Consider the following 20,928-nt stretch of genomic DNA (forward strand, 5'->3'; position numbering starts at 1 on the left):
TCACAGTTCAAATGCAATGCTTGCCTTTTTGTCCTCCGACTTCACAAGGGAACACAAAGGAGACTAAAAATGAAGGTTAAATGGGAAAGAAGAGGGGTATTTTTTTCAAGCTCGACCAGTCTAAAGCTGTAGTGAGGAACAGTGTGCAGAAATAATGATGACTATGATTATGAGATGGCAAAATATCTGCAGACTCTGGCACAAGTGATGATGAAAAAGCTTTGCAAGGCACTGACTGAAACCCATTAAGCAAATGCCAGTAACTATGCTTAAAATGATTCACGGTTTTGCAGCATTTGATAGAGTTAGAGTGATGACATCTGCTGGCCATTTCTTCATCTTTCACTTGGGATTTTAGAAAAAAGACCTAATCAAAAAGCTGAGTCAAAGTATAAAACATTGCTGTTATTCTCATATTTTTCTCCAATAGAAAAAGATTTTGGAGATTCTATTGAAAAAAGTGACATATTTAAATATAAATATACTTAAATACTGCAGAGAGTAGTAAAATATTGTTTCTGTCTCTTTATGTGACACTGATTTCAACTTAACTTTACCATAAACTATTTCAATTAACACATATTTATTTTTCACAACATGCGTTAACATCAGTAATTCTGATACAAAAACATTTTTATCAACACATTCTTGTTTATTTTTATTTTCATGTTATTAACACTAAAGGGAGAAGAAAACAGTGTGAATCTTTAGCGCCCCCAATTGGTAATATCACGTAATTACTTAGCTTAGAAAAAAAGAAAAAAAAAGAAAAAGAAAAGTTTTTGATTTTGGAGGTGACCGGAAGGTGTTTTAAATTAAGAATTGACCAATGACAGTACACACAAATATTCACGTTCCTCTGCTGTGATGGTACAAACCCTGTGGTGTACATCACGTTTCCTTTAACTTGTATTACATTAGCATAGATAGTACTGTGACAGCATTATACACACATTATCTATGTTATATCAACAGTTATGTATTATGAATCTATAATGTCGTTATTTTGTATAAGGACGCCCTCTGACGATCACCGTTGGCTCGTCAGCTTACGGGAACAATGACATAATACGACTTCCGGTTAAAAAAAAAACTTGTTACAAAGTTTTACACAAAGTTATAGGAGAAGATTTGTCATGTCTACCAAGGCAGATGTGATTAAATGATAAGTTTTCCCCCGCAAATAAAACTGGCTAAACATATATAGTTTTTATTATTAGATTTTTAACTTTTTTTTTTTTACATATTACAAACCACGTCTACTGGTACTGAAGCTGGGGAATAAAATCATAAAACTGTGATGGCGCAGTTCTGTCGTAAATATTACACACGAGGGTTAAAGATAAGAATTCCACCATGATTGGAAGAGTTAACCATTTTAATCTGTAAAAGTAATTAAACACAAATGTTTGCTGCATAGACATTTAAGGATACGACGAACTATTTTACTTTGAACTGATTGGAAATGCTTTAATAATAAAAAGTTGAGAGCAAGTTCGTGTACGAACTTGGTGTATATATACAGCACGACTAGCAGGAGGTGACACTCAAAGTAGATGTACATGACCCTCCCTGGCGCTTGGTGGCGCTTGTTACTTGTTGGTGTTATCGAGTAATTTCAGTCGAGAAAAAGAAGCCACCACGGCTCTGTCTGTCTGATAGCTTTGAGGCGGTGAATGACTTTTTTGTGTGAAGTATATCGTCCAGGTATCATATCAGTATGACTTTTATTGAACATATCAATCAAACGACTTACGGTTGATTTAAGTTAAATGAAACCTAACGCCTGTTAGTTGTCAGTGTTAACGTTTAACGTCGTGCTAGTAGCCATACTAGCCATAGTTTTCGTTGTTAGCCTAGCATTTTTTGTCTTATGTGTTGTAAACATGTAATTAATAACCTTTATAGTGCTAAGCGGCATTGAACACATCCTTCTTGCTATTCTTCTTATGCAATGATTTACTAGCTGTAGAGATTTAGAGAGATTTAAACTGCTATTTATTACTGGCTTTTACCTTTGCTGTTGTTTCTAACCTCATGTTTACTTATTGTTTTGTCTTACACAGGCTACACATATGACACATACATGTCTCCCGCTCTACTTTGATTGTAATTGTGCCTACCAGTAAATATGAATCGTCCAAAGCCTACAACTCTTAGGCGCCCCAGTACAGCGAAACCATCAGGTCGGACTACTTGTGCAACCAAATCCAATCTTAGCTGTATGTTCCATGTTGAATAGCACCTAGGCAGGAGAAACTAAAATTGTAACATCTGCATTTTTGCAGGCCATCCCCCTACAGGAGATTTTATTGCTCTGGGCTCTAAGAGCCAGGGAGGAGAGCCGAAAGCCCCCGCTGTCCTCCTGAAGGCAACCTCTACAAATTTACCTGCTGACCGCAAGAGAGAGACTTCCTCCACTCTGCCATCCTCATCAGGGCTAGCCAACCTAACTAAGCGGCCCAAACTATCCACCACCCCTCCTGTCAGTGCCCTTGGACGTCTCGCTGATGTTGCTGCAGTGGACAAGAGGGCTATATCGCCCTCAATAAAGGAGCCATCAGTAGTACCTATTGAAGGTAACTTTGAAGCCTGTGCATTTCTGAAGTGTTGTAAAATTTGAGATAGAAATGTCAGAAAATCTTCAGGTGACAACTGACAAGGAAAGTAAAAAAATATGTTTCTCTATGGCAGTTTCTCCAGCAGTGCTGTTGGATGAGATTGAAGCTGCTGAATCAGAAGGAAATGACGATCGCATTGAGGGATTGCTGTGTGGAGCAGTGAAACAGCTGAAGATGAACAGAGCCAAGCCCGACATCACACTTTACCTTAGCCTCATGTTTTTGGCCAAAATCAAGCCCAATGTTTTTGCAACTGAGGGAATTATTGAGGTAATTCTTTTAACACAGTTATTCTTCAGTACATATACACAGATGAATAATGTATATCAGCATTGCAATATTTCGCCAAGTGAACCTCACTGATTTGACAAAATCTTTGTTACTTTCCATGTGTTACACTTGTGTCACTAGGCCTTGTGCAGCCTCCTGCGTAGGGATGCTTCTATCAACTTTAAAGCAAAAGGCAACAGCCTGGTATCTGTTCTGGCATGCAATCTGCTGATGGCAGCATACGAGGAGGATGAGAACTGGCCAGAGATATTTGTCAAAGTGAGAACGCCCACAAAATTCAAACACATTTCTGTCACGCATGAGCTCTTCTTATAATTTGTCCTTCTGACGTATACTTTCAGGTTTACATTGAGGACTCTCTGGGTGAAAGAATCTGGGTGGACAGCTCTCACTGTAAGAATTTTGTTGACAACATTCAGACTGCTTTTGGAACAAAAATGCCCCCAAAGAGTATGCTGCTCCAGGCTGATACGGGCCGCTCTGCTGGAGATCTGAGTGCAGGTATGGTACATTCAGGTTTCTGCAAGTCAGGATTACTGATGTCAGAAACAAGTGCTGATTGGTCATGCTGCTTTTGATCTTTAGGTAGCAGCCCTCATCCATCAACCCCAGATGAGGATGACAGCCAGACTGAGTTGCTGATAGCTGAGGAGAAACTCAGCCCTGAGGATGAAGGGCAGGTTATGCCAAGGTATGAAAGCTACCAACATAAATGTGACGGCCATAGCGTACAGTCTGTGTGTTCAGATTTACAGCATATATAGGTGACGCGGTTAAATTTTCACAATTGAACAATGAAAAATGATTGAAACAATGCACTGAGCTCCTTGATCATTTTGTGTTTATTGTTCTTATTCACTGGAAACCTGTAGGTATGACGAACTTGCAGAGAGTGTGGAGGACTATGTGCTTGATGTCCTCAGGGATCAGTTGAACCGCAGGCAGCCGATGGACAATGTGTCCCGAAACCTGTTGCGTCTGCTCACAGCCACATGTGGCTACAAAGAGGCAAGACTCATGGCGGTGCAAAGGCTGGAGATGTGGCTCCAGAACCCAAAGGTGAAACCCTTGATACTGACAGCTGTGTTAAATAAATCCATAGTGTTATATAGTTGTACTAATAATATGTTGCAGGATTTGTGTAAATAAAAGGTGAAATGTGGCCTCTAAAGATACAGCTATTGCAATACATTAAAAGTAGGCAACTAAGCATTAGCTTACTTTTTTCTGTGGTTGCAGTTGACTCGCCCAGCTCAGGACCTCCTGATGTCTTTGTGCATGAACTGCAACACCCACGGAGCAGATGACATGGAGGTTATCTCCAACCTGATCAAGATCCGACTCAAGCCCAAAGTTCTTCTTAATCATTACATGCTGTGTGTCAGGTCTGTAAAGTTGTTCTTATTGTCACACATCTATTTTGTCATCACAGTCAGTAATTCGCACTAACCGGAGCTTTGGGTGTATCTTTGCAGGGAGCTACTAAATGCACACAGAGACAACCTGGGAACTATGGTGAAGCTCGTCATCTTTAATGAGCTGTCTAATGCCCGGAATCCCAACAACATGCAAGTCCTCCATACAGTGCTGCAGCACAGCCCAGAGCAAGCTCCAAAGGTAAAACTAGATCGTTTGGAAACATTTCAACAGAAATGAAATTATTTTTTAATAAACTCTGCATTTAAATAAATTAAAAATAATTTCCCCCAGGGATCAATAAAGTATTCTGATTCTGATTCTGATTCATTTAATTTTATCTTTGTCTCGGCAGTTCTTGGCAATGGTGTTCCAGGACCTGTTAACCAATAAGGATGATTACCTTCGTGCCTCAAGAGCTTTGCTCAGAGAAATCATCAAACAGACTAAGCATGAGATCAACTTCCAGTCCTTTTGCTTTGGTTTGATGCAGGAGAGAAAAGAGGCCAGCTATGTTGACATGGAGTTTAAAGTAAGTGGATATGAAAATTCAGCAGGCCTACTTTGTTGAAGCTGTTTCGTTCATGCATTTAAACTTGGTTATTTCTCCCATAGGAGCGATTTGTCATCCAGGTGACAGATTTACTCACTGTTTCTATGATGTTGGGCATCACCGCTCAGGTCAAGGAAGCAGGCATTGCATGGGACAAAGGCGAGAAGAAGAGTGCGTTCTGTCTATTTGTCCTTCTGCTGTATTTAAAGTAGCTCGACTTGGCTTGGGTTAAACATGTGTCTGGTTTGTTTCAGATCTTGAGGTCCTGAGGTCCTTTCAGAATCAGATTGCTGCCATCCAGAGAGATGCTGTGTGGTGGCTTCACACTGTTGTTCCTACCATCAGCAAACTTGGTGCAAAAGACTACGTTCACTGGTCAGTATCCGTAGCAGATGTGTCGATTGTCCACGTGGAAATATTTTTGCTGCTTTATAAATCATTTATCTGCTTCATGTCTGCAGCCTTCACAAAGTGCTTTTCACAGAGCAGCCTGAGACATATTACAAGTGGGACAACTGGCCTCCAGAGAGCGACAGAAAGTGAGCAACCCCGAAATAGTAGCACATAATTTGCTTTTTGTTATTTCTTAATTTTTTTTAGCTTCTGTAACTTTATGGACCTTTTCTTTTCATTCCTCAGTTTCTTCCTTCGCCTTTGTTCTGAAGTTCCTCTTTTGGAGGACACTCTGATGCGTATTCTGGTGATCGGGCTGTCACGTGATTTGCCTCTGGGCCCGGCAGACGCAATGGAGCTTGCTGATCACCTGGTTAAGAGAGCTGCCGGAGTTCAGTCAGATGGTTTGTGGAAGACCCATTTTGGTTGTAAATGTTTATGACTGCTGTTATTTATGAGTTATTTATGATAAACTCTAGTCGAATGTTTGTAGATTTGTTAAACACTTGTGCCTCTCTTTAATGAGCTGCCATAAATATTTCAAGGGGCAACTTTTATGTTTTTTACGTTTGCTAAGTAATGTTAGGAACAAAGGAAAGACTATTTTCATTGTTATAGTTTTCTTGGCATGATGCGTGCTGCTGAGCTGTCTGCCTGTTTCTTGTTAAGCAGATCTCGAGGTCCTGAGAGTGGAGAGGATCCAGCTCATTGATGCTGTTCTGAATCTGTGTACATACCACCACCCAGAGAACATTCAACTGCCTGCTGGGTATGTCACTTATCCTTAATGGCTTTTAAGAACACATATAGGTCATACTGTTTACAGACTTAAGTAACAAATGACTACTCTTGTTTAAGGTACCAACCACCAAATTTGGCAATATCCACACTCTATTGGAAGGCATGGCTATTGTTGCTTGTTGTGGCTGCATTTAACCCTCAGAAGATAGGTACAGCAATCATATTTACATACATCTTCATATAAGATAAATTGTTATAGGTATCTGTTGACAGATATGGTGTCTGATATCTTTTTTTCTTTTAGGTTTGGCTGCCTGGGATGGATATCCCACCCTAAAAATGCTTATGGAGATGGTTATGACAAAGTAAGTAAAGGTTATCAGTAACAGTTAAATTATTTAAATGTAATAATTCTGATTGGCTAACACTTTTGTCTCTGTGGTTTTATAGTAACTATACATACCCTCCTTGTACCATTGCGGATGAAGACACAAAAACAGAGATGATCAACAGAGAGTTACAGATCTCCCAGAGAGAGAAACAAGAGATTTTAGCCTTTGAGAGCCACTTGGCTGCAGCTTCAACCAAACAGACCATCACCGAGAGCAACAGCTTGCTCTTGTCTCAGCTTACCAGTTTGGACCCACAGTAAGATACCAAGACAGTTATTTGAGAGTGGACACCCATACTAGAATGAAACATTTTTGCTCATATATTAGGACATTTGAAATCCCCTATTTTACTGAAAAAAAAAATATAAGCTCAATATTTTTCCATCACAATGTGAATGAAGTCATAACAAATAATCTTAGCTTTTATTTGATGGTCAGAATCATAGCTGGTGTTTGTGTTTAGGGGACCTCCTCGTAGACCTCCTCCTCAGGTCCAGGAGCAGGTTAAAAGTCTCAACCAGTCTCTGCGTCTCGGTCACCTCCTTTGCCGCAGTCGCAACCCCGACTTTCTTCTCAACATCATCCAGAGACAGGTAATGACCATTTCAATAACTCTCCCAAACTCTGCATACTCTCCCCCATCTCCATAAAATAACCCGTTTTTCCCCCCCTTTTCAGTTTTTTGTTGTAGTCCCGACAGTTCAGCCACAGTATTGAAAAAGAGCAGTAGTTTATGTTATTAATCAGTGAGTCTTGTCTGTTGCGACTCAAATTTTTTTCAAACTCATCTTCAGTAATTGCCAAACAATGACCAAATTCAAGGCATTACATGGAACATATCGGTTTTAAAATGTCCAAAATGACCTGGTCATTGTTGTATTACAGGGAGTGCAGAATTATTAGGCAAGTTGTATTTTTGAGGAATAATTTTATTATTGAACAACAACCATGTTCTCAATGAACCCAAAAAACTCATTAATATCAAAGCTGAATGTTTTTGGAAGTAGTTTTTAGTTTTAGCTATTTTAGGGGGATATCTGTGTGTGCAGGTGACTATTACTGTGCATAATTATTAGGCAACTTAACAAAAAACAAATATATACCCATTTCAATTATTTATTTCTACCAGTGAAACCAATATAACATCTCCACATTCACAAATATACATTTCTGACATTCAAAAACAAAACAAAAACAAATCAGTGACCAATATAGCCACCTTTCTTTGCAAGGACACTCAAAAGCCTGCCATCCATGGATTCTGTCAGTGTTTTGATCTGTTCACCATCAACATTGCGTGCAGCAGCAACCACAGCCTCCCAGACACTGTTCAGAGAGGTGTACTGTTTTCCCTCCTTGTAAATCTCACATTTGATGATGGACCACAGGTTCTCAATGGGGTTCAGATCAGGTGAACAAGGAGGCCATGTCATTAGTTTTTCTTCTTTTATACCCTTTCTTGCCAGCCACGCTGTGGAGTACTTGGACGCGTGTGATGGAGCATTGTCCTGCATGAAAATCATGTTTTTCTTGAAGGATGCAGACTTCTTCCTGTACCACTGCTTGAAGAAGGTGTCTTCCAGAAACTGGCAGTAGGACTGGGAGTTGAGCTTGACTCCATCCTCAACCCGAAAAGGCCCCACAAGCTCATCTTTGATGATACCAGCCCAAACCAGTACTCCACCTCCACCTTGCTGGCGTCTGAGTCGGACTGGAGCTCTCTGCCCTTTGCCAATCCAGCCACGGGCCCATCCATCTGGCCCATCAAGACTCACTCTCATGTCATCAGTCCATAAAACCTTAGAAAAATCAGTCTTGAGATATTTCTTGGCCCAGTCTTGACGTTTCAGCTTGTGTGTCTTGTTCAGTGGTGGTCGTCTTTCAGCCTTTCTTACCTTGGCCATGTCTCTGAGTATTGCACACCTTGTGCTTTTGGGCACTCCAGTGATGTTGCAGCTCTGAAATATGGCCAAACTGGTGACAAGTGGCATGTTGGCAGCTGCACGCTTGACTTTTCTCAGTTCATGGGCAGTTATTTTGCGCCTTGGTTTTTCCACACGCTTCTTGCGACCCTGTTGACTATTTTGAATGAAACGCTTGATTGTTCGATGATCACGCTTCAGAAGCTTTGCAATTTTGAGACTGCTGCATCCCTCTGCAAGATATCTCACTATTTTTGACTTTTCTGAGCCTGTCAAGTCCTTCTTTTGACCCATTTTGCCAAAGGAAAGGAAGTTGCCTAATAATTATGCACACCTGATATAGGGTGTTGATGTCATTAGACCACACCCCTTCTCATTACAGAGATGCACATCACCTAATATGCTTAATTGGTAGTAGGCTTTCGAGCCTATACAGCTTGGAGTAAGACAACATGCATGAAGAGGATGATGTGGACAAAATACTCATTTGCCTAATAATTCTGCACTCCCTGTATATTGACTTCAGTACTTATCTAATGTTTCCAAGAACATGTAATATTAGATTATAATTATATTAGATATAAAAGATTAGATTATGCCTCAACAATCATATGATGTGCATATTAGCTATATTAGCTTGGCTTGGGGCTTAGGCTGTACCACCCTGAGTGTGCCCGATTCTCATCTGATCTCAAGAGCTAAGCAGGGTTTGGCCTGGTTTGTATTTGAATGGGAAACCACATGAGTGCTGTAAGCTTCAGCATGGTTGAGTTGTTGTTAGTACCATTGCTTCTGGGTTCAAATCCTCTTGCTGTCTTTGGCCTTTCTGAGTAGAGTTTACATATTTATCCCTGTACCTGTGTGGGTTCTCCCCAGAAGTGCATTGTACTTTACTTGGTGTTTCTAAGTTGTTAGTGTGAGTGGTTGTCTCTCTCTTTGTGTAACCCCTGCAAACTGTTCAGGGTGTACCCTACCTCTCACATCCAGACTGATTGGATGGATGGGACTGACTTGGAAGAAAATATAAATTGTGTTGCTGTTGTAATGTCAGTGTTAAAATGTATATTTTCAATCCCTTACAGGCTTCTTCTCAGTCCATGCCATGGTTGGCTGATTTGGTCCAGTCCAGTGAGGGGTCCTTGGATGTGCTCCCAGTGCAATGCCTGTGTGAATTCCTTCTTCACGATGCTGCAGATGACAGCTTGCTCATAGACGATGATGAAGAAGGAGAAAGCAAAGAGCAGAAAGCCAAGAAGAGACAAGTATTTTAATTAGTTTAACATTATTTCTTAATTACAGGGCTCCATCCCAAATTCATACCCTCCATACAAAATGTATACATGTGCTTGATAATAGAAATTTGCATCTGGGTACAAAATAAGACTTAATGACTAATCCTATGATTTCTGATCTTTATTCCTGTCAGAGACAACAAAAGCAGAGGCAATTACTTGGGCGCCTCCAGGATCTTTTGTTAGGTCCCAAGGCTGATGAGCAGACAACATGTGAAGTACTGGATTACTTCCTGCGCCGTCTCAGCTCTTCTCAAGTGGCATCAAGAGTGTTAGCCATGAAGGTACCGTCCTGAAAGGATAAAAAATGTTTCATGGTGTTGTGTTGTAGGTAAATCATTATTTAAAATATACATTGCATATTTGTGTGCAGGGTTTGTCTTTGGTGCTGACTGAAGGAGGCTTGAAAGATGGGGAGGAGCGAGACCAGCCCATGGAAGAAGACTCTGCAGATGCTGAGCTCTTGCCAGGTTACCAGTGGCTGCTACAGGACCTCCCCAAGCTCCCTTTGTTTGACAGTGTCAGGGGCATGACATCCACTGCCCTGCAGCAGGTCAGTTTTTCTCAACAGTGGACTGGAAATAAGTGTAAAACTTTAATGAAGGTTAATAAGTAAGAGTTTTGATGTCTGTTAACTTTCTAAAGGCCATTCACATGGAGACAGATCCACAGACGATCAGTGCCTATCTTATCTATCTATCCCAGCATGCACCAGTGGAGGAGCAGGCTTCTCATAATGACCTGGCTTTGGTAATCACAGCGAGTTGCTTGAGTTTCCACATGTCACTTTATTTTAAACTGTTCTTTTTGTCAATGAGCAGCGCTGACATGGGTTTGGTCTCTCTTTTGCTCTCTGCAGGACATTGCCCGGCTCATCGTCGAGCGTTCAACCATCATGAACAACCTCTTTTCCAAACACTCCAGCAGACCTGAGTCTGATGCTGTGCTCTATGCTTTCCTCTCCATCTTCTCTACGTATATTAAGAGGATGAGGAAGACCAAGGAGGGCGAGGATCTTTACAGCTGGGTGAGCACTGGCGATGAATGCTTTTCTCTTCTCACTAGCCCACAGCAATTTACACTTTTCCTCATTTTTAGTCATATAACTACTGTTACATTGTTGGATTCTCTATTAAAGATTTCAAATAATTGTCTAAAAGTAATCCCTGTGATCCAAAAGCTCAGGCTTTAGACTCCACCCTCCTTCTTTAAGGGAGGGTGGTCTTAAAGGGAGATAAAACTGCCCAATGCTGCGTTTAAGATAAATAAGGGTTATTTTAAACCTAGCAAAGCTAGTCTAGTTAAGTGATAAGAAAGTTAACAGAAATTTTTAAAATAGCTCCCCTTTTAAATAAATGTTAAGATTTTAGGCCTTGTAAACTAATAATTTTTCTGTTTTCATTGAACAGTCTTGAGTTAAAGAAAAAAAAATTCTAGTACTGAATAGCCAAGTACAGAAAATATTGAACTTCCACCTGAGAGTCATTCTAAGTCGAAGAGTAATTTCTGTTCTTAAACTGGACATACACCAGGGAAAGATGCATTTATTTTGTAACTTTATGCTTTATTTTGTGTTTTACAGTCAGAATCTCAAGACCAGGTGTTTCTACGCTGGACTACAGGGGAGACTGCTACAATGCACATTCTTGTAGTCCATGCTATTGTTATCTTGCTAACTCTGGGACCACCCAAAGGTAGCCCTGTTTGATTTAAAGTACATTGTCAGCACTGCTAAAGGGCTGTATGAACAAGTTTAGCATTGTGTATTATTACAGGAGAGAGTGATTTCCACATGCTTTTGGACATTTGGTTTCCTGACAAGAAACCTCTACCCACTGCCTTCCTGGTTGACACCTCAGAGGAAGCCCTGCTGCTTCCCGATTGGTTGAAATTGAGGATGATTCGTTCTGAGGTCTCACGACTGGTCGATGCAGGTACAACTTGTCATGTGGATAAAAATCTTTGTTTTTCATCAAATAATTAATTTTTTACTTTTTAATGAATGTGTGTGTACCCTTTTATCAGCTTTACAAGACCTAGAGGCTCAGCAGCTGCTGCTTTTTGTTCAATCTTTTGGGATTCCAGTCTCCAGTATGAGTAAACTTTTGCAGTACTTGGATCAGGCTGTGTCCCATGATCCACAGGCTTTAGAGCAAAACATCATGGACAAGCGTAAGATTATCTTTTCTTCTGTGTTCTACCTGTTTTTTTTTTTTACTTTTTGGGGGATTTTTTAAAATTGTTTAACATTGATCTTATTGTGTATATATCCTCTGTCACAGACTACATGGCCCATTTGGTTGAAGTGCAGCATGAGCGAGGGGCCACTGGGGGGCATACTTTCCATTCTTTACTCAGTTCCTCTCTTCCTCCACACAGAGGTCAGTGTCTTTATCCTGTAAAACATTTAAGTAAACATTTAAATCACTGGATAGATGAAATGTTTATCCACATTATGCTTTGATTTCTAACAGTACATGGCCCTGGGCTTTAATTTGAAGTAGATTGCAAAATTACACCTCAGAATTTATTGCATTTTCAACATTATTTAATGTTCTTATTGCACTGTTCCCGGCAGATTCATCTGAAACAAGCAAGGCCAAAGTTACAGTGGAAACTCCTCACAGCTCTGTGAAGATGAGAGCAGCCACTCAGCTTCCTGTAGTCGGGCCTGACGATGATCTCACTGGCATGTTGCTTCAGGTAGGATGTACTGGCCATTTATTTCTCCACTCTTTCTGGCATTATTTAAACTATTAGCGCACTTAGTAGACAAGTTACAATTTCCTTTGGGCTGAATTTTATTATTTAGTTGAGTTTTAAATCCAAATAAAAAGTAGTTTATTTCTTTTGAGACTGATGTTGGGTAACTTCTGTAACTTCTCCTACTTTTTTTTTTTCTCTTAATCTTTACAGATTTTCCCCTTGAAAGTGGACCCCCGCTGGCATGGCCCTCCTCCCAGTCAGGTCTCCCTGGCCCTCCAGCAGGCCTTAGCTAAAGAGTTAATGCGAGCTAAGCAGGGCCAGATTCAGCAGGGTGGTTTGGCATTTCGACTCCTGCAGGCCATTGCAGCCTTGCTCGCTTCTGCTCATGCAGGGCCAATAGTAATATCAATGCATCGGAGTCACTCTCTGTCCTGTCCTCTTATGCGCCAGCTTCATCTCTATCAGGTGGAACACACATACACAAGCAGAGTCAGTTCATATTTCTATGTATTTTTATAAAGCTTCTAAATACAGTATTCCCATCTTTTGCTTTCTGCATGTTCTTTGCAGCGTCTCGTTTCCCAGGACATTGCTTTCTCATCACTGTTTCTCAAAGTCATTGTTGAGATGTTAATCTGGTTAGACAACCCAACTGTAGAGGCAGGACCACTAAAGACTCTGCTCAGATCTTTTGCTGGACAGAACTCTCACAAGCACAGGCTCAGTGATGGTGAGTATGCCAGTAATTTCTTTGCAGATGCTGCTTTATTCATTTTCTATAAACTGCAAGTAATGTGTTTCTCTGCTTTGCAGTACGTACAGGTTTCCTTCACCTGGCTGAGGCGTTGGCATATCGCAGAGATACTGAAGTTCCACTGAGAGCCATCATAGCAATGCTGAAAACTGGAGAGAAATGTAATGCAGAACCTGAACTTGTTGGCAAAGGTAATAATGAAGTCACTGGATTGTTTAGGAGATAGATAGATAGATAGATAGATAGATACAGCAGCTTGGATTAGGAACTATCACTCCCATACTCCCATTTATTGTGTTTAAACAATATAAAGGTGGTCCAAAGCCTATGATAAATATACTACTTATTAATATTTTTCAGTGCTACAAGGGCTGATGGAGGTGAAGTCGCCATATTTGGAGGAGCTACTGTCTCTGCTGATGACTGTTGGTACACAGAATGGGACAGCGGGCTCTGTTGCTATGGTGATTTCTTTGCTCCTTCAGGAAAGCGAGGAGCGAGCTGTGAAAAAGGAAGTGGATTCTAATAAGTGAGCGCTACAGTTCTCATTTCCCTCACAAGTCATGCAAGAAACATTTATATTTGACAGGACTAGATGGCAAACATGCCTGCCTGGGACAAATAGCAGAACAGCGACTGCTGCCTGTGGCCTTATACTTTAAACTCCATTTGGAATTTAACGTTGAATTAGCTTTTCAGCTTTGCGGTGGCTTTTCAGATGCACATGCTATGGACATCAAAGACATCTGTGATCAGTTCTGCCACTGAGAAGTTGCTTACTGTGTTATATATATTTTCTGATAGGAGTACAAGTAGAGGGAGTAATAGCACTATTGGATGCTCTCTGTAAATTGTCAGAAAAGGGATGTAGCTCTAAAAGCTATTTTGTTGTCATTATTGAGGCTAAAATGATAATTAAAGGTGACAAAGACAGGTTCCATGTAACAACTTCAAAATTGGTTTGTTGTTTCTAATTGACCAGTGCAACTTTGTTAACACTAAATATTATTATAGATGTGCCTTAGCTCTCCTGTTAGTAGTTAACAGATGCTGAGTTACATTTGTATAAACTAATCCTTTGGTTTGATCTTTGCCAGTGGCTCAGAGGTGACAAAGTCAGGACTTAGCTCTGGGCTTCTGGTTGATTGGCTGGAGCGTCTTGACCCTGAGGTTACTTCAGTGTGTCCAGACCTTCAACAGAAGCTGCTGTTTGCCCTCAACAAGGTAAGATAAGGCTTGTGTGCAGATAGTGTTCTTGGCTTATCACACCAGAGAAGGTGTTTGCTTGGCATTAGCGATGCATCCTTTCTTACTGTTTATCTGTTTCAGGCACGAGGGACCCCAGCTTACAGACCTTATCTGTTGGCCTTGCTTACACATCAGTCAAACTGGTCCACTCTGCTGCAGTGTATCAGTGCTCTTCTCAGCAAGCGCAGAGACTACAAGTATGTAGTTTTATCATAACCTTTGTCTGCCACAGTCTTGAGGTTTTATTGAGGATTATCCTACGTGTAGAGAATTCAAAATTTCACTTTGCTGCTTTTATTAGACTGGACCCATCCTCTGCTCTGGATTTCTTGTGGGCGTGCAGCCACATTCCTCGTATCTGGCAAGGACGTGACCAGAAGATCCCTCAAGTAGGATCAAAAGCTTTCATAGTTACCACCTTTTTTTTCTTATTTCTTTTCTGCTGATGTTGGTGACTCTGGTGCTCTCCTTTTGGTCTTTTTAGAAGAAAACCGAGAAGTTTGTTCTCCGGCTCAGTTCAGAGGAGCTCATTAGCCTGATGGACCTGATATTGTCAGAATCAGAGCTTAACAGCCACGACACACTCCAGGATGACAAAAACAGTGTGGACCAGGCCCCCTGCTCCCTCATCCAATCCAGACTGCCCCTCCTTCACTCGTACTGTAATGGAAATTTAGAAGACATCAAGAAAGTATCAGAGTACCTCATCAACTGCTCAAAAAAATGGGAGGAAAGGTAAGGTTTATATTATTTAAAGATTTGCTGTATTTATCGGCAACGCCTCCGCTGTTTCTTCGTCTTTTTGTTTTTTCAGATTGATTTTTTCTTTATCCATTCTTAGTTGGTAATACATATGTTTATTGCATTTAGTTGTGGATATTTTACCATAGTACTCAATTAATCTTATTGTGACACATTGTATTGTTCACACTAATTGGCCCCAATACTGAAAGTCATTTTTTCCTTCTTATGCTGTGCTGATAAACTTGGGGTAAATCGCACCAGATTTTCCTTCTCAGTGCAGATGAACTTTTCAGACTTCCTCTGTCAGCCACAATGCTGTGGACCAGGGAAAACTTGATAATTAGGTCTATTGGTGTGAAATTAAAACCAGCAGAAGTCGTCTGTACTGTGATCTCTTTAAAAGCTCAGTGTATTATAATGAAGGCAAGAGGATTAAGGCTGAAGCTCTAAACTTGCCTGTGTTGTGAATTCCTGCACTGACTTAGCTGTCAGAGATCAGGGTGCAACTCTTTGTGGAGGCAAACCCTCCTTTCATGAATATGTCTCTGGTTATTAAACCACTTTAATGAGGAAACTTTGGCCAAGGTCAAGGAAAATTAGCTTCAGAATTACAGTAATTTAAGTGCAGTTAAGCTGTTTGGTGAAATGGTTGCTAGTGAAAATATGGCGGGGTAAAAACATGTTGAAAGTAGAGGGTTTCGGCCTTGTGTCGGGTAAATACTTGATTGTATGTTAAGCATTCTTCTTGCGAGAGCTTGCTGACAGATAAGCTGGTGTTTATTCCAATTACACAGAAACTATTGAACAGTGAGCCGATGTTTTACTCTTGGTCAAGGTCGCTCTGATTTGCTTAATGCATAGCTGTAATAAACTGCTCATTTAGTAGAAGTGCATCATTTGAGCCTGACAAGAGCCTTAGCAAGTAAGAGGATTTTATAAAACTGCATTGACTCGAAGGTGAATACCTCTGAATTGCATTAAGCTATTCATGTCAATAGCTTGTGTTAATATATGTTAATTGTTGTTGCCTACAGACATAAATAATAGGGAACTACTATATCGTGTTCCCTAAACTGGTGTCACGTCAGCTCGGTGTATAATCACTTGCAAAAAGATTAGTTTGAGTGAATTTGATAAAAGTTACATTATAAAGTCAGTGGGACTCTAGCTCACTTGAGCAGAAAAGCTGTGACAAGTGTTCTGTGACTGCACAAAAAGTAAGCATCCATTTACTGTCAAATAAAAAGGTCCAAGTGACACAACTCCATAACATGAGGGATTAAACTCTTGATTATTTTCTCGCTAAGTTTGGAGCTTTAGGATGGACAACTGAACTGTTCTAAGCCAATAATGCATTAATGGTGTCTTCCCCCCACCCCCCCAAAGAAACTTTTCATGGTGGAACCATAACGTATAGCATACTTAGCATTTTGTGTATTTTGGCTTTCAGTGCAATGAGTAAGAGGTGCCAGAACCTGCTGCTACAGATCTATCTGCACTTCCCTGAGGTCATCCAGCACGTTGCCCTGCCTGAAAGCACGTTCAGCAGCGGCGGGGCAGCAGATGGCAGCAGCTGCAAGGTAAAGATGTCTTCCCTCTGTTATAGAACTTCCTGCCTAATCTTGTGTAGGCTCCTCGCGTATTTTTTTGTATCCAACGACATAAAGGTGGACTATAAGTATAAACAACATCAACATGCCAGGATCCAATAATGATCCAGCTTTGCAACAAGATGTTACTGTAGACTGAATGGTATAGTTCTTACTAAATACAAGTAATTGAGTGATTTGATTGTGTCTTTAAATGTAATTATTCTTATTTCCCTTTATTCAGTGTTACAATTAGTTATAGCAATATCATGCTAAAGGTCCCCTTATGTGCAGTTCACATGGCTACAGTAGCTTATAGTAGCTTACAACATAACTGAATACCGGATACTGTTGGGAATTTTTAAGTTTTTATATAATTAAACAGAAGCAGTAGATCACAATGATGTTGTGTATTAGAAACAGGTCACACATCGTAACTTGCAGCTTTGCTTAATGGTTAAACCATCTCTGATGTACCCACTAAAAGTTCTCATAATGCTGAATTGTGTTTTTGTAAAATATTTTGTCTCTGTCTACCTAATAAATAAAGTTTTCTGAATTCTTAAAATCACAATTTCACTACTACATACCACTTACTGCCAAATGTTATGTTTCTCAGCTTGATGTCCTGGTGCATCGCCTGGTCACACTGCTTGCTGATATAGGAGACTCAAAGTCTGCTGAGAGCCGCGTGTCTGATGCCAACCTCGCTTGCAGGAAGCTGGCTGTATCGCACCCTGTACTGTTACTCAGGTGAAAAAGAAAGACTAAACTATGATGCCGTTTTTTGTTGCATGAGCTTGTAAATTATCCACCACTATAGATGTGTGTGTTGTGTTTAAGCTGATTACTGATGCGCTTTTGTTTCTTTTGACCTTCCAGACACCTGCCCATGATTGCAGGCCTCCTACACGGTCGCATGCACCTAAACATGCAGGAGTTTCGCCAGCAAAACCACATGACATTCTTCAGCAATGTACTCGCTATTCTGGAGCTTCTGCAGCCACTTGTTTTCCACAGTGATCACCAGAGGGCGCTTCAAGACTGCCTTCTGTCTTTTATGAAGGTCCTTCAGGTGGGCAGCTCCACGTTTCCAAATCTTCATTAGGGGATTTAGTATCGGGATCCTACCAAAAGGAGCTGCAAATAAGATTTTAATAGTGTCTTTTTTATGTTTGTGCCTCTCTCTTGCCTTGTAGAATTTCCAGAGGACACGTTCACCGTTGGTCTTCATTAACAAGTTTCTTCAGTTTACACAAAAGTACATTACGCACGACGCAGCAGCAGCCATTCCTTATCTACAGAAGCACTCTGACATCTTACAGTAAGTGGCAGCAGTAACTTTAAAAAGCATTCCTGATGGGTAAACACCTTAAAAAAAAGTCTGCAGAAAGATTTGGCAAATTTTTCTGTTCTCGTTTCAGGAGTTTGTGTGCGGAAAATCCAGATTTGGTCCAGCTGAAATCTCTGCTTGCTGGACTCACTTTGCCTGTAAAAAGCTCTTCTGCAGAGGTATCTACAGAAGAGAGAGATGGTAAGAGTTGCTGTTGTCCACATTTAATCCTCATGTGTAATTAAATTTGTAGATACACTGAAGCTACAATTGATCACCTTGTGCCTGCTGGCATACTGTATATCTGAATACATTGCTACGTTTTCAGTGATACACTTTGAGAGCATCTTTTGTAATTTCTCTATGCAAACTGTGGTTTCCACAAAAGCGTGAATTCTTTAATCTCAATTATTTTCTCTTTACCAGACGACTTGGCTGCAGGTTCTCTGCCCTTAGTCAACATATCGGCCTCATTTTCACTGAGCGCTGCAGACATGACAATGTACCTGAAAAAGATGTCAAAGGGAGAGGCAGTCGAGGGTAACTTCTCTCCTCTATGTCCTACAACATACTGAGTAATGTACTGTTTTAATACCTATAGTGAGTAATACACTCATTTTTTTCTCTCCCTCTTAACTGCTATAGATGTGTTGGAGGTGTTGACAGAGGTGGATGAGAAGTCAAGGAGGAGCCCAGAGATCATACAGTACTTCATTGTGAGTCACAGAAAATGGACACAAAAAAGGTCAAGTGCAGTGTCTCAGTGTGAAACACGTCAATCACCACATTGTGTTTCTGTTGGTAGAATGATCTGCAGAGGCTCATGACTTCGCCTGAGGAGTTGTGTCGGAACATGGCCTTCAGTCTCGCCCTACGCTGCATTCAGAATAATCCATGGTAGGTTCAAAGCATTTCAGGACAAACGACTCAAAGGAAAACATGCTGATAGCAAAAGAAAATGTGTGGCAATAACTGAGAAGGGGAAAAGGCCAATAGTCATGAAAAAATATGTTGATCTCTATCTGTCTATCATTGTTCTTTAGTTCATATATTTATATAAGTTCTGATTGCTTACATAAGAGTGTGTGTTTTTTTGTTGTAGCCTGGCAACAGACTTCCTGCCAACTTTCATGTATTGCATGGGCAGTGGCAACTTTGACGTGGTGCAGACTGCATTAAGGAATCTTCCGGAATATGTGCTTCTCTGTCAAGGTAAGAAGACACTTCTGTGAGTCCTGCGCTGGTATTCTGGTCAAACGAACCACATATTAAACATTTTGTAAATTGTGTATTTTTAAATATTTTAAGTGATTTAACCTCTTAGGACCTGGCGTCCACATATGTGGACATCACATTTTGGGTTATTTAGACCAAAATACTCAATTTTGCTCCACAAGGGCCTGATAACCATTTACAAGGACATCATACTGCTACTGTTCTATCAAAATTTGAAACGAATATCCTCATATGTGGCTCTGATTTTTCATAAAAACGAAAATAAGGTAAAATAAATAAATAAATAATAATCAGGTAATTCTTTGTTTTTACATTCATCGGGCCCCAATCAGCCCAAATATCATGCATGCCGTGGAAGAGTGTGGGTCTTAGGAGGTTAACAAAGGTCTTTGTTGTAAAAGAGTCGCACATTTGTAGCTGAATGATGCTGTGTTCTCTTTTTCCCCCCCTCCCTCTCCAGAACATGCAGACATCTTGCTCTACAAGGCGTTTTTGGTGGGTATCTACGGACAAATCGACACCAGTTCAATGATCTCAGAGTCCATGAAAGTCCTTCACATGGAAGCAACAACCTAACGATAAAGTGTACGACTCCACGTCTGACTAAAAATGGTGTCAGTCATTCTTTGCGTTCCACACTTGATATTATGTTTTTTAAATCCCTTAAGTTCAGTTCAGTAACTTCAGGATAATTTATTAACTTCAAGAAATGCATAAAAAATCCCTTTGAATAAAATGAAAATAATATAATTAAAATGGTAAAATCTGCTTAATTGTAATAATGGAACAGGTATTACTGTGCTACATTTTAATAGATATGGATTATTTAACTTGGTTCGATTACTTCAACAATAAAGTTAAATGGAACATCAAAAGGTCATATTATTATATAGGAATATTAGTTGGAGACAGCAGAGCGGATAACGCTGAAGAAATTCTCAACAGAAGATAATGAAAAATAAATATAATATAGGAATTCATATTTCATAATTTGGGGTGTAATTTGGAGAGAAACTTTTGCATTTCTGAAGTTATTAAATTATTTACAGATGCACTATTTCAACGCTTCATGAAAAAAGAAAAGGGTTTTTTGGCTTCACACTTTTAATAGTTTTGAAAATGAAGTCCTTCTTTGAATTTTTGAATTTGCAGAATTTGAAATTAAGAGTTTAACTTATTTTCTTGACTGTATTAGTTGGGTTCAAGAAGAGCTTTCATTTATTAACTAGTTATTAAAATGTTCGAAGAGCTTGTGAATCATTAAAACTAAGAAACGAAAAAGTGTAACTGTTTAAACAGTGCTGTGAATTCCTTTCAAACCTGCGCACCATTTGGAAGCAACCTTATTGTGAACTTAATAAAATAACTTTTGGAAAATGCCACTTTTTTATTTTTCATTCAACTCAACCTGACAGGATGTGAGGAGTGTAATATTTCAGTAGTTTGGAAGCTCAGTGGAGACACTTTGATGGAACTTAATATGGAAAGCAGTTTAAAGTTCAAAATGTAGCAACAGAAATTTCACAAGAACCCATTATTAGCTTTCAAAATAATATTTTAGCACCTCAAAAAAAAAAGATTGAACTGAGGAAAAATTCATGCTGTAAGGATTCATTTCATTCCAATATTTCTTGGATCCTGATAAAACTGGAAACAGCTGTCACATGTACGCTTGCTCTTCACTGGGGTGTAACAGA

At 40.0% G+C, this 20,928-nt stretch overlaps 1 protein-coding gene across 3 annotated transcripts; it reads left to right on the forward strand.

The window, feature by feature from the left end:
* Positions 1-1,593: 1,593 nt before the first annotated feature.
* ints1 (integrator complex subunit 1) lies at positions 1,594-20,613 on the forward strand. 3 transcript variants are annotated; one of them, XM_084925498.1, is made up of 48 exons: positions 1,594-1,707; positions 2,067-2,186; positions 2,289-2,579; positions 2,695-2,891; positions 3,033-3,170; positions 3,254-3,413; positions 3,498-3,603; positions 3,785-3,971; positions 4,152-4,297; positions 4,388-4,529; positions 4,684-4,860; positions 4,944-5,052; positions 5,136-5,256; positions 5,343-5,420; positions 5,521-5,678; positions 5,944-6,043; positions 6,133-6,224; positions 6,320-6,380; positions 6,466-6,663; positions 6,871-7,000; positions 9,412-9,591; positions 9,756-9,905; positions 9,995-10,174; positions 10,267-10,371; positions 10,481-10,648; positions 11,204-11,315; positions 11,397-11,555; positions 11,647-11,793; positions 11,904-12,002; positions 12,200-12,324; positions 12,538-12,792; positions 12,898-13,057; positions 13,141-13,272; positions 13,442-13,610; positions 14,179-14,305; positions 14,411-14,526; positions 14,631-14,718; positions 14,814-15,064; positions 16,524-16,653; positions 17,282-17,415; positions 17,545-17,737; positions 17,862-17,986; positions 18,087-18,196; positions 18,422-18,535; positions 18,641-18,711; positions 18,801-18,892; positions 19,098-19,207; positions 19,692-20,613. In XM_084925498.1, the coding sequence occupies exons 2-48, from the start codon at positions 2,132-2,134 to the stop codon at positions 19,805-19,807; spliced, it is 6,564 nt and encodes a 2,187-aa protein (XP_084781624.1). In that variant the 5' UTR covers positions 1,594-1,707; positions 2,067-2,131; the 3' UTR covers positions 19,808-20,613. The 3 variants fall into 3 exon arrangements, with proteins under 3 accessions (XP_084781624.1, XP_084781625.1, XP_084781626.1); XM_084925499.1 differs by having other exon boundaries at positions 5,947-6,043; XM_084925500.1 differs by having other exon boundaries at positions 2,304-2,579.
* The last annotated feature ends 315 nt before the right edge of the window (positions 20,614-20,928 follow it).

Source organism: Perissodus microlepis, chromosome 4, assembly GCF_051167445.1.
Source record: "Perissodus microlepis isolate ML-2025 ecotype Zambia chromosome 4, ASM5116744v1, whole genome shotgun sequence".
Classification (NCBI taxonomy): domain Eukaryota; kingdom Metazoa; phylum Chordata; class Actinopteri; order Cichliformes; family Cichlidae; genus Perissodus; species Perissodus microlepis.

Excerpts from the sequence above, each read along its gene's own strand:
- ints1 (XM_084925498.1), top strand. The coding sequence starts at position 2,132 with ATGAATCGTCCAAAGCCTACAACTCTTAGGCGCCCCAGTACAGCGAAA. Across the intron at positions 9,592-9,755 it reads AGAAAGCCAAGAAGAGACAA|AGACAACAAAAGCAGAGGCA; the intron begins GTATTTTAATTA and ends TATTCCTGTCAG. Across the intron at positions 13,058-13,140 it reads CAAGCACAGGCTCAGTGATG|TACGTACAGGTTTCCTTCAC; the intron begins GTGAGTATGCCA and ends TCTGCTTTGCAG.